The sequence below is a fragment of the Cibotium barometz genome, chromosome 27 (assembly GCF_041138505.1).
Source record: "Cibotium barometz isolate CiBa-2024 chromosome 27, ASM4113850v1, whole genome shotgun sequence".
Lineage (NCBI taxonomy): Eukaryota > Viridiplantae > Streptophyta > Polypodiopsida > Cyatheales > Cibotiaceae > Cibotium > Cibotium barometz.
This window is the reverse complement of record NC_141072.1, coordinates 27,913,002-27,925,582: the sequence shown is the minus strand read 5'-3', so window position 1 is coordinate 27,925,582 and position 12,581 is coordinate 27,913,002. Positions and strand designations below refer to the sequence as shown.

The window sequence follows — 12,581 nt, the reverse complement described above, 5'->3', positions numbered from 1 at the left end:
CACGTGCTTGCGAGTGTGTTTTTTTTTTGTGCATGTGTGTGTGGTGCGTTGTGCATAGTTGTTTCTCGTACGCGTACGAACTCGTTCGTACGTACGAGTCGTACGATACGATACCGTACGAATTCGTACGATATCGTACGGTACGAGTTATTTCCCCCCCCCCAAAAAAATTTTCCTTGAAAAAAAAATTCCAAATGCTAAAAAAAAATAAAAACCCTGTTTTACGAAGATCCCAAATGCTCGCAATACTTCGCAACTTTCGTGTCCACTCAATATTCCATATGGGGTTGTGGAGAGACCTAAAAAATCTGGCGAGGTAGACTGGTAGTGTACACTTGATTGGTAGGATGAGAGAATCTTGCTACATCACTTGGGGATCCCTGGTATAGGTAGGCTAGACAATTAGATTCTCAAGTTATGCACAAGGGGGAACATTTGGACATGGCCATTTTGATCTAGAGAGGAGTCCCTAAACTTATCACCCTAGATGCACTCCTCGTATTTGTGCAAGGACGGTCCCTTAGTCATAAACGCTACACTGGGAGACCTTTGGTATTGCATTACCCATCCAGGTTCTTTTTTGGAGACAATCGGGAGATCCAACCGGGAGAGACACATATCCATGTACTGGTTTCTCAAGCACTGTAGACTCCTCCCCTCCCAACCTTCCCTCACATTTAAGCTTGAAGCTCCATAGCTTGTAAGTGTAAAAAATAAAAACCGTATTTTATCGTACCGTATCCCAAAATTTCATATCGTACCGAATATTCCCGTACGGTATCGTACCGTACGGTATCGTATTTTTGTACTGTGACAACTATGGCGTTGTGTGCATACACATGCATGTGTTTATGTTGCCATACATATACATCTATTTATATATACATATATACACACCTATAAATACATATATATGTGTGTGTGCTCTCTCTCACACGTGCACATAATATAATATTGTGTGTATATATGTGTGTTTATATATTTCCAAAAAAAAAATGTATCTAATGTGATTGATTCCAAGCCAAATGATGTAAATTCAAAGTCACATCTTAGCCACAATAGCGTACATGCACCACATGTTAATTTGCAGCACAAATATCCCATCTTTTGTTATAAATGCCATAAATCGGATCATAAATAGTCTCAGTGCTCTGTTAAGCTTTCAAAGGACAACCCTTTATCGGCAAAACTCCACTATAGTAAAGAGCATAGCGCCATCGCTATTGATGATCTCGATTTCACTCCAGATTAGAGTGAAGACACTCTTCAATCCGAGGTGAACAACACAAAATCTATTGATCCAGCTATGCCTCCCTCACTCACATGCTTTATTATGAATGAAAGGTCATATAAATGGTTCTAAAGTATGTGTTTTACACGGTGACCGATGGTAGTTCACATGACTTCATCTCTTAAAAACTTGAAACTCCAACTTGAAACTTTTCCTTCTGCTTATAAAGTTAAATCTGCTTTTCAAGGAACTAGGTATAATGGCATACATGAAATAAAAGATCACGAAATTTCTATTGATCCTCATAGGTACAATGGCACCTCGACACTCCAGAGATGTCATTCTTAGTATGCCATTTAGACACCAACATAATCCACAAATTGATTATCATACACATACCATGTCTTTCAATTTCAATAATCAATCTCTCTTTATCTAGTCACTTATCTCTTGAAATTTTTTCACATCTCTCTCACACACAAGCACGTCATACATTAAGGAAACATGAGAAAGCGTACATGATTTATATTAATGAAGTGAAAAAGAAAGAATCTTCTCTCTCACCACAACTACAAAAAGTTATTACTTCTTTTCACGATTGTTTTACAGACAACTATCCTCCCCATCTACCCCCTTCTCGTACTAACTTAGACCATAAGTTAGAACTCCTTCGAAGTATTCAACCTCCTCACAAAACACCATATAAACACGGCCCTTTGCACCAACAAGAAGTGAAGCGTCAAGTAGAATTGTTTGACAAAGATCTCATTCGGCCTAGTAGCTCCCCGTTTAGTGTGCCTACCTTGCTTGTGCAGAAAAAGAATAAAACCTTTAAGATGTGCATAGACTATAGAGCACTAAATAAAGTGGCTATTAAGAACCGCTACCCAATTCCTAGAATTGATGACCTATTAGATAAATTAAAAGGTGCAAGTGTATTTAGTAAAATTGACTTAAAGTCTAGGTATCAACAAATCCATACGGATCCTGCCGATATCTTCAAGATTGCTTTTCGTACACAATCAAGACATTATGAGTTTGTTGTCATGCCCTTCAGTCTCACTAATGCTCCTACCACATTTGCATACATGATAAACAATTTTTTTATAGATTATCAAAACTTTGTGATTATCTTCTTTGATGATATTTTCGTTTACAATCACTTTGAAGACGAACACAAGGATCACTTAAGTGATACTATATCCAAGGTTATAACTTGATGTCTAATTAAACTTTATTGTAATCAAAATAATCAACTACATTGACAACTGTTACTGTTTAACATATGTAGATATGCAATTCTATTAGAGGCTTCTTTTATAATCCAATAGCATGCTTGTTTTTAAATGATTCAGTGTGTATAATGCAACACCAAGCATCAATTTTAGTGGTTAATTATTGTAGTTGCTTGTTGGCAGGCAAACCATCAAGCTACGTAGTACATGGGGTTGGGTAGCTTGAAGACACGGTTGCCCACAGAGTAGCCTGTGATGTCACTCCACTGGTCTCCAATGTTGCCTACTATGGTGTAGCCTTGGTCCTCTAGATCCTTGCGTTTCTCTGACTTGTACAACATTGCCTCCACACCATGATCCTTGCTTTGCCTATTGCAAGTAATTAGCCATTCCCTATTAGATAACTACATACATTATCTCAGCATCCTTGTTATACTAATGGCACTACATTTAACTTAGCAAATGGCTTAAGATTATAGTAATGGCACTCTTGTTAACTTAGCAAATGGCTTAAGATTACCTTATTTCAAGATTGAGGTTTTCTAAGAGAGAAGACCTAATGTGAATTGAATCTAAGTTACCTTATTAGCAAATGGCTTAAGATTACCTTATTTCATAGTGGCTAAACCAGAGATATTTATAAGTTTCATTTGAGGACTTCCCAACTTTCAATTATGTCAAATTCGTGTCTTTTTAGTGAAAAAAAGGTGATCTTAATGAGGAGATTACCATAAGATCTTAAAGCCTCTCCAACCTTGGCTGGCGAATGTTTAGTGAAACTAATCTTGGTGCAAGGATTACCTTGAGATTAATTCCTCCTAATCCTCAATAAAGGCCAAGTTTATGATTTTTTTTAACTAAGCTAATCTTAAATGAGGGGATGACCTTAAACCTTTCCATACTCTAGGCAGGTGCATATTTAGGTGACCTTAAGATTGAACCTTTCCATTCTTGACAGGTGAAAATTTTTCTTTGTGAGGGGATTACCTTCGGATTAAGCTCTCCGAATCCTCAATAAAGGTCAGATTCATATTTTTTTTTTCTAAAGCTGATCTTAATGAGGGGATTACCTTAAGATTAAGCCTTTCCAGCCTTTGTAGCCTGCTCTGTGGAGATTCTTAACAGTCGCATTGCGTAGGCTCTCGTCTCGCCCAGTCAAGAAGAAAACGGTGAAACCGAGCGATTTGAGCTTGTTGAAGAGCTTCAGAGATGCAGGGAGAGGAGGGGCGAGTGCTTTCTCAACCCAAGCGTTAGCGAGGGTCTCATTAGGAGCTTCAGCTCTGCATTCAAAATTGAGGGTTCAGATCTGGTTTGGGAAACGGTCAAAAAGCAGCTTGTGGGTTGCGTTATGCTTACCCGAAACGGTGGTGGGCGAGATAGGGGACATTGGAGAGGCTGGTTTCGTCGATATCAAAGACCCAAATGTCTGTGGCGCCATCGCTCGTCTTGTTGTAGGCTTCGGCGTAAGCTATGGCCTGCTGTGTGGCACCTTCAGAGTCTTCACGGTAGCCGGCGCCCTTGATGTAGGCCGCCACGTAGCCTTCACACTTGTCCGGCACCACGTTCCACCCCTTCAGATTGTTCACCTCCACGTTGAAATGCCAGCTATTGCACTGCAGCTGCTGTCTGTGCGAGCCGGCCCATGTGGCCGAGGGGGCCACCAGCAGCACAAGCAGAGAGGGCAAGAACAAGAAGCAGCAGCAGCCGCACATCGAGGAGGATGCCATGGTGATGGACTCTGAATAGCATCATCGCAATTGCCTTCCTTTTGTAGGCTAGCTTTCCCTTCCGCACGCGTCCCACGTGCTACGTTACCCGTTCAAATTGAGGCTAGCTTTCCCTTTCCCCATGTGTGTACTGACAACAAGTTCACTACTATATTTCAAACACAGGGTCTACCTCGTGTCTAAAAGTCACGGTGCATTTAAGAGGGGGTTTCAAGTGGGATCGACGACTAAGGGGGGCCCGAGGGTGATCCGGGCCATCGGATCCCTGAAAGTAAACTAGGGCCGCCCGATAATAAACTAGGGTCCCAAAGTAAACTAGGGCTACCCCGCATAACAAAATCACATATTAATGTGGGTCAGATATACTAGCTAGCAGAAATTATAGCCTAATGGTAAGACTATGGCCTCCATAACGGCACGCCGTGGGTTCAAATCCTTTCTTTTGCAATTTGAGACTTAGGCAAAAAAATTATAAGTCCAAACTCGGGAACTGGAGTAAACTAAGCAATTTGGCAAGCCCGACTTTACTGCGGGATGGCCCTAGTTTACTTTGGGGCCCTAGATCTTTTACAAACTAGGGGAGGCAAAGCACGACATCTCAAAAAAAAACTTGGCCTATGAAGTAACTAGGATCCCTAATTTACTTCACAGGCCAAGTGCGGACATCACAAAAAAAACTCAGCTTGTGAAGTAAACTAGGATCCCTAGTTTACTTCATAGGCCGAGTTTTTTTTCGGCCCGAGTTTACTTTTGGCGATCCGATGGCTCTGAGAGCTAGGCAACCTGTTTGTTCTAGCACAGACAAGAGAGATTGAGCCTATTTGCTCTAGCGAGAGAAGTGAGGAAGGAGGATAAAAACATTAATAGCTCTTTTAGTTTAGGGTTTGCTGCCAGTGTGAGGTGAAAAGGGAGCCATTCTATACTTTGGTCCACCTTCCAATTAATCCTTTGGTCTCTTTATTCACATACCCCAGCCATTAATCTTTCATTCCACACTTTTACTCATCTACCTTTTTTTTTCGGAGCAAAGGGTAGTTCACATCCACAGTGATCCACATGGATTTGGGCTGTTCACATGCAATGATTGAGTTTGCTCACTTGTCTTGAGCCTCGAGGAGGTTGTTCATGCACAACGTGGTAGTTTTGAGGCTTGTTCACATGGGGTGAGTCTCGAGGAGGTTATTTACACACATTGGGCCGATTTGGCATATTTGGGAGTGTTCACACATGCCCTACCTTGTGGTGTGGATTTGCATGATTTTGGGCACTTGTGTCGTGATTCCTATGTGGTTTTGGATCTTGTTCACACACGAGCATAGTTTTTTGTGGGTGCTCGCACATTTTAAGCTTTCATTGGGTATTGTTCACATGCTTAGTGCTTTGTGAGTGTGTTTACACATATTGTGTGCTTTGTGGGGAGTGTTCACATGTAGATATAGGTGTTTCTTATTACCTCTATCCCTCTTATGATCAACACTCTGTATACAGTTTTGATTCTATTATTAATCCCAATTGCATGAGATCAGCTGTGGCACTATCTTTGTGGTTACGGGATCGCTACTTTGACTTGCCATTTTGTGCTTTGTATCACATATCTTTCGCCGCTTTCACGTATACCTTTTGCACTTTGAGACTCAGACCTCTAGACCTTTACTCACCGACTTCATGCTATGATGCGGCGGATTACTCATGCCATCGGTGGTTATTTGAGCTCGAGGCATTGATACCTCATCACTCGAGGTATTTGTTTCATGAGGTGAGTGTACATGACAGATGGTCCACATGTTGTGGTCATGGCGATTTTATTATTTCAGTGCCACCTCAACATAGATGGTACGGCATTGTTCACATGGGATGGGTCTTCCTTGTTTGAGTGTCCCACACTCTTGAGCCTCTACGGCTATGTTTTCGAGGATGTAGACTATGCCGACTCAGATTCAGATGACCATGATGTAGACTATGCCGACTCAGATTCAGATGACCATGATGATGTATCGTGCACACATACACATGATGATATTGTTGTATCACACATGGGATGGGTCTTCCTTGTTTGAGTGTCCCACACTCTTGAGCCTCTGCGGCTATGTTTTCGAGGATGTAGACTATGCCGACTTAGATTCAGATGACCATGATGATGTATCGTGCACACATACACATTGCACACATACACATGATGATATTGTTGTATCACACAAACATACACTGATGATATTGATGTTATCGTACACACATACAAATGATGATTCATACGCGTGCACATGATGCCACTGACACATATGCACATGATGATGATGATGATGCATGCGATAGTAATAGTGAGAGTAATGTGTGTGAGTTAGATCATGTGGGCATGATCTTGATGGGAGGGATGGCAGTGAACATTCTAAGCATTATGATTGATGATACGCCTATGTCTACCTACTTTCCAGTCAATCATAGTGATGCATTAGGAGATATGGATGCATTAGACTATCATGTGGATCAATTTTTTATTAGTGATGCATCCGTTGGCATGCTTGAGATTGGGGATGATGATACCTTACATGTTGATGAGCATACGATAGTGCATGAGGAGCATAGACCTAAGTTCCCAGTGCTAGATAAGTCAGGCTACTCTTTTAGGTCTTCTATTCACGTGGATATCTATGATCTATCTCTACTCCTAGCTCTCATAGCATACCTGGTAGCATTCACTTAGGTTTAGTGCATATGTTTGGGTAGTCAGGCATTGCACATGAGCATAGCCACAATTTTGTTGAGGTGAGACCTCGTAGGAGAGAGGATTGATCTAGAGAGATTTTCATTTGATATAGATATGTACTTAGATCCATTTTTATTGGAGATAGATCTATCTTGGGATGTAGGCCATATAGGAGCATCATGGATTGGTATATATCATTCTTATAGGGGTGACCTTAGTGATCTTGGATATTCTGAGGTTTATAAGCATGCATTCACGGCATTAGGAAGATGTGTCAGGACCTAGGAACATGTGTGGCCCAGTATAATTGTGAACATGCATCCTGAGATATGAACATGTGTGGTTGGATACCTTCAAACTTATGAACATGCATTCAGAAGTGAGAATGCGCATTTCTAGTTTGGCATGTTGTGAGGGGAAATCTAAGCCCCTCACAAACATGATGTGTGTATATATAGATTGTGTGTATGTTAGTGTTGTGTGAATCCAAGGTAGCCAAAGACGTGTGGCAGGCAAAGGAAAAATGCAAATGTGCTAAACCAAAATAGAAGCAATACGGGCAATCATAGAAGCCAGGCGGCATAATCTTCTAGAAGAGAACAAAGGCAGCAACAACAGGGCTTGAAGAGGAAAAGGGGTGATTAATCGAGTGTGGTTGATAGCACTAAGGTTGGAGAGACCACCAGGAAAGAATTGCAGTTGTGTGGGCTTTTGCACGTCTCAGTGTAGCACGCTGGAGATGCCTACATGTCTTTCTAGGTCTACAAAGAAGAGTCAGATGCAGTGAGGGAGGAGTGTTTGGATCAAAGCACAAGGAGGTAGTCGAGTGAAGTTGGCCAAGGTGTTTCCTTACAAACGTGATCCAGATTAGAACTTCTTTGATTATACCTATTTGTTAGTTGAAAGCTGGTTAGTGGAGGATGAAGATGATGATGATGTGAAGTTTGAAGTTGCGGGTCTATTTGTGGCAGATCCAGAAAGTTTCTTGTGCTTTCTTTTTTTTGAAGCCCAAGGTCTCAGGCTTGTTGAGATTGTTTGTTTGGTTTGAATGAAGGGTAGAGTGTTTTGAGCTTGTGTTTTTTTGTAGTTTGGTGTTTTTGTGCCTTGATGATTTATTTGTGTTGAGTTGAGTGAGATGATGGAGAAGGGATCTCTGAGAGGGCAGATTAAGTGTCTTTTGTGTGCCAGAACTGATTCTGAGTTAGAATTAGAAGAGAAAGTAAATAGAGTTAGTTCTGTGTAAGCAGAACATCAGAACCATCATCTGGGAGTAAGAGGATCTTGAGCTGACTTGTCTGAGTGTGTAAGAAGTGTTTTTGGGCCTCGTATGATAGTCAGAGCTATTAGCTACTATTAGCAGTAGGAAGGTTTTATGTTCTGAGTGCTTTCTGTGTGGCAGCAGTGATTCGGGTGCTATCAGTTGAGTATCCATTGTGATGGGATTTTGTGTGGTTTGAGTGGTGTGAGCAACTAGAAGTGCTAGTTGACTCAGAAAAGAGAGATTCTACTTCAGCTAGGTCAGAGCTAGTCATCCTCAAGAGGAAAGTCATTCAGAGTTAGCTGTGGGCTTGTAATTGTTGGCAGCAAAGAGCCTGTGAGGTGATATCCCTTCAAGTTTGGACTGGTCTGAGAGCCAGGGAGAGTCTGCGGCCGACGGACACATAGGAAAAGGATGTGGGATCTACGGCTAAGGGGCCCGATTTTGGGCGGGGGCGATTTGGGCCATCGGATCGCCAAGTTTTTTTTGAGATGTCGTGCTTCGCCTCCCCTAGTTTACAAAAGATCTAGGGCCCCAAAGGAAACTAGGGCCGCGCCCCACAGTAAAGTCGAGCTTGCCATATTGCCTAGTTTACTCTAGTTCCCGAGTTCGGACTTAGATTTTTTTTGCCTAAGTCTCAAAATGCAAAAGATGTCATGTTTCGCCTCCCCTAGTTAGATCTAAGGCCCCAAAGTAAATTAGGGCCGCTCCACAGTAAAGTCGAGCTTGCCATATTGCCTAGTTTACTTCAGTTCCCGAGTTTGGACTTATAATTTTTTTGCCTAAGTCTCAAAATGCAAAAGAAAGGATTTGAACCCACGACGTGCCACTAGGGAGGCCATAGTCTTACCATTAGGCTATAATTTCTGCTAGCTAGGGTATCCGGCGCATATTAATATATTCTTTTGTTATGTGGGGCAGCCCTAGTTTACTTTGGGGCCCTAGTTTACTATCGGGCGGCCCTAGTTTACTTTCGGGAATTCGACAGCACAGATCGACCCCGCCCAAAATCGGGGCCCCTCAGCCCCATCGATCCCACTTGAACCCCCTCTTAAATGCACCGTGCCTTTTAGACACGAGGGACTTAGGCCCGTTACACATACCCCACCGGCGGATTAGGCGGGGGAGATTGCTTGCCCATGAATTATGGGCGGTGGATACCCCCACCACATCAGCATGGGCAGGCAAGGGTATGGCGATGTGTAATGGGCCTTAAAGTTATATTTTTTATTAAGAAAAATTTAGACTTAAATTAGGTTCTTTAAAGATTTGTATACATTCTCTCTCTACAAAAAGGGTTTATGATAAAAATTTTGTAAATCAACTCATAAGTGAGCAGAGTTTGGACATTTAGAATCTACTCTTCGAGATGTTTTCAATGATATATATGATATAGCATGCCAGACAATTTTGCATATTCAAGAAGTCTCCAAATTTGGTGAGAACGTGGCACGTTCCCCCTTGATGATAGCTTCAACATCACTGATGACACCACCTTTCCACGTTGGAATGCAATGGCGACCCAACACTTCGAAAAACAGCAGGTAAACTAGTCAACACATCAACAAATTGCAAAATGTATGGCAGGTGAGCACGTTGTTTTAACCTGCACGCAAAGAATGGGTAGATGAGCAACCACGACGAGAGTTGGGGAGACCATCCCTCCTTGGAAAATTTAGTTGTGTGCCATGTCATCACCAAATTTGGAGACTTTTTGAATATGCAAAATTGTTTGGCATGCTATATATCATTGAAAAGGTCTCGAAGAGTAGATTCCAAATGTCCAAACTCCGCTCACTTCTAAGTTGATTTGAAATTTTTTTACCATGAGCCCATTTTTATAGAAAGTGAATGTGTGCAAATCCTTAAAAGGTCCAATTTGAGTCTAAATTTTATCTAATTTCTCATTTAATTTATAATACAATAACTATTAATATATAAAATATGTTGAATAATAATAGCACTAGAAAGCTTGAGTCTAATATATTTATTTATATTAAATATCACTACATCGCATGTCAAAAAAAAAGCTAAAGACTAAAATACTAGCCCTTTTTATATATGTGAAATTTTCTTTCACTCTCCTTGGTGAAAGCATGAACAAGGGGTAAAGAGTGCTCCATCCTTGAAATTTAAGGAGTCTTAGATATGCCTTTGATTGCAATTTTTAAAAAAAGAATTGGTGAGAATCAAATCAAATCAAATAAAGTACGCATCCCCTATGCATGTGTGTGTGCGTGCACATGCACATGCACATGCATGTCCGCATGTGTGTGCATGTGCACGCATGTGTGTGTGTGTGTGTGTGTGTGTGTGTGTGTGTGAGAGAGAGAGAGAGAGAGAGAGAGAGAGAGAGAGAGAGAGAGATGACCAATTTCCACATTCTCAAGAAAAACGAGTTGCAAGCTGAGCAACTTTATAAAAGCATGTGTTCACTTGGTAATTAAAAAAGCATGTATTCAATTGGCCAATCACAAGTTTTAATCCACCCTATTTTGAGTGTATTCTCAAACATAATCTATTGGGTGCTATGTGGAAACTAGCATAGAGAGAGTCATGAAGATCATACACACTTCCTCTTAATTTTTCATGAAGCCCAACATTTTAAGGAAACAATCTTACTTTTTAAGAAAATGAAGCAGCCTCTCAACTAGTCATTTTGAATTTCTAATCAACTTTCCCAACACCACCCATTGAAAGTAACCCAAAGCGACACTTGTGTGGTTGAAACTCATATTTTTCAATCATTCTCCACCTCACTTTAAGACTACAGTATTGTTGTCTTAAAACATGTAAGTTAATCTTACGTAGATTATTTAATGATGCACTTTAGGCTACTTAACACACTTTGAAGCTTTCCTTTTGAGTTTATAATTTTATTTTGAACCATGTGTTCACACCAATTAATTTTATATTTAATCCGATAAGCCCTTAAAACCAAGTAGGTTATAATTATATTATCTCATCAAGTAGGTTATAATTATATTATCTTATAAAACCAAGTAGGTTATAATTATATTATCTCATCAAACTTTCACAAACAATCTTTGACATGGTGCAAGATTCAAGAAGTTGACCAATAAGCTTATTGAGACTATGGTTTTAAAAACACAAAAGCCAATCTATATGCCTTTCATGTACTTTGTGCATTTAAAAATCTGTGCGCACTTTGATCTTCTTACTCTTAATCTATATTGATTTATCTTTACGAAGAAAATGATTTTAAATCAATTATTGAGCCGTGTATTGGTCTAGAAACACTTAATCTATATTGATTTATCTTCATGAAGAAAATGATTTTAAGATCAATTATTATGCCCCCATGCTCCAACCATGATTTTTTACTAGTATGTTGTTTCCATAGCTCACTACTAGTAATAGTACCAAGGTGGATATATAATTCATAGTATAGTATTTCCATAGATCATTACCAATAATAATACCAATGTGGATATAAAATTCACTAATAAAATTATAAAAGCATTGTATTTTGTTTGAATATTCATCCATTACAATGATAGAATTTTGGAATTTAGAAGTTAGAACCTTGAAGAAGACAAGTATGTTTTTGCAGGTAGTACTATCCTAATAGAAAAGAGTTGATATTATGTTATGATGCAATCAAACCATGATGTATATAGAATTAGATTAAATCAAAGAGCTACGGAGAGAAAAATAATTCGTAATGACAATATGATTAGTAAAGTTAAGATAATGACACACTAATTATATTTATGTAAACATAATAGTAACCTTATTTAATTAAAAATGAAGCTCACTAAAGCAAAGTTGAAACGGGAAAGTACACGAGACCTAGGCAAGCGTGCCATAAAAAAATACAGACGCAAGAGAATACCAGATTAGGTCCCAACTGCCCTCCAAGCATGTGCCCCGCTTGAGTATTTATAGATTTTATTCCATCAAAAATAGGTTGCATAGCTAGTTTAGCCCAAGCTTGCTCTACAAGCTTTCTCTTTTACAAAAATTGAATAAATGAAAAAAACCCTTGCTTGTTCCACAAGCTTTCTTTAAAAAAAATAAAATATATGAAAAATATCACTCCTGTGAAGTCCTTCTTGGTTTGGTTGAGAAGACAGCCGTCCTCGGTTCTAACGATGAGCACATTGGATTCACTCACAATGTCTTTACATAATTAATTGGATTTCCTCCCACATTGGATTCACTCACAATAATTGGATTCACTCACAACGTCCTCACATGTTTTGCACGTGTCTTAGAGTTGATCGGACTCACTTACATTCAAACTTACAGAACCTTCACATGCGTCACATGTGTCTTAGAGTTGATCGGTTTCACTCATAATTAAACTACAGAACCTTCACATGCGTCACATGTGTCTTAGAGTTGATCAGTTTCACTCATAATCAAACTCCCACATGTGTGACATGTGTCACACATGTCACAG

At 39.9% G+C, this 12,581-nt stretch overlaps 1 protein-coding gene across 7 annotated transcripts in view; it reads right to left on the bottom strand.

Moving 5' to 3' along the window:
• The window catches only part of LOC147623251 (acid phosphatase 1-like), a 29,987-nt gene extending 25,755 nt beyond the window's left edge, over positions 1–4,232 (bottom strand). For 3 of the 7 annotated variants that reach the window (XM_086821345.1, XM_086821347.1, XM_086821346.1), the window contains exons 1-2: positions 3,823–4,229; positions 3,537–3,746 (exon numbers count right to left, since the gene is read on the bottom strand). In XM_086821345.1, coding sequence (XP_086677471.1) covers positions 3,537–3,746; positions 3,823–4,193 — 581 coding nt within the window. In that variant the 5' untranslated portion in view covers positions 4,194–4,229. Of the gene's footprint in view, positions 1–1,004; positions 2,860–3,536; positions 3,747–3,822 lie in introns of those variants that run through there. The other 4 variants (XM_086821343.1, XM_086821344.1, XM_086821342.1 and 1 more) reach the window with 4 other exon arrangements.
• Positions 4,233–12,581: the final 8,349 nt, after the last annotated feature.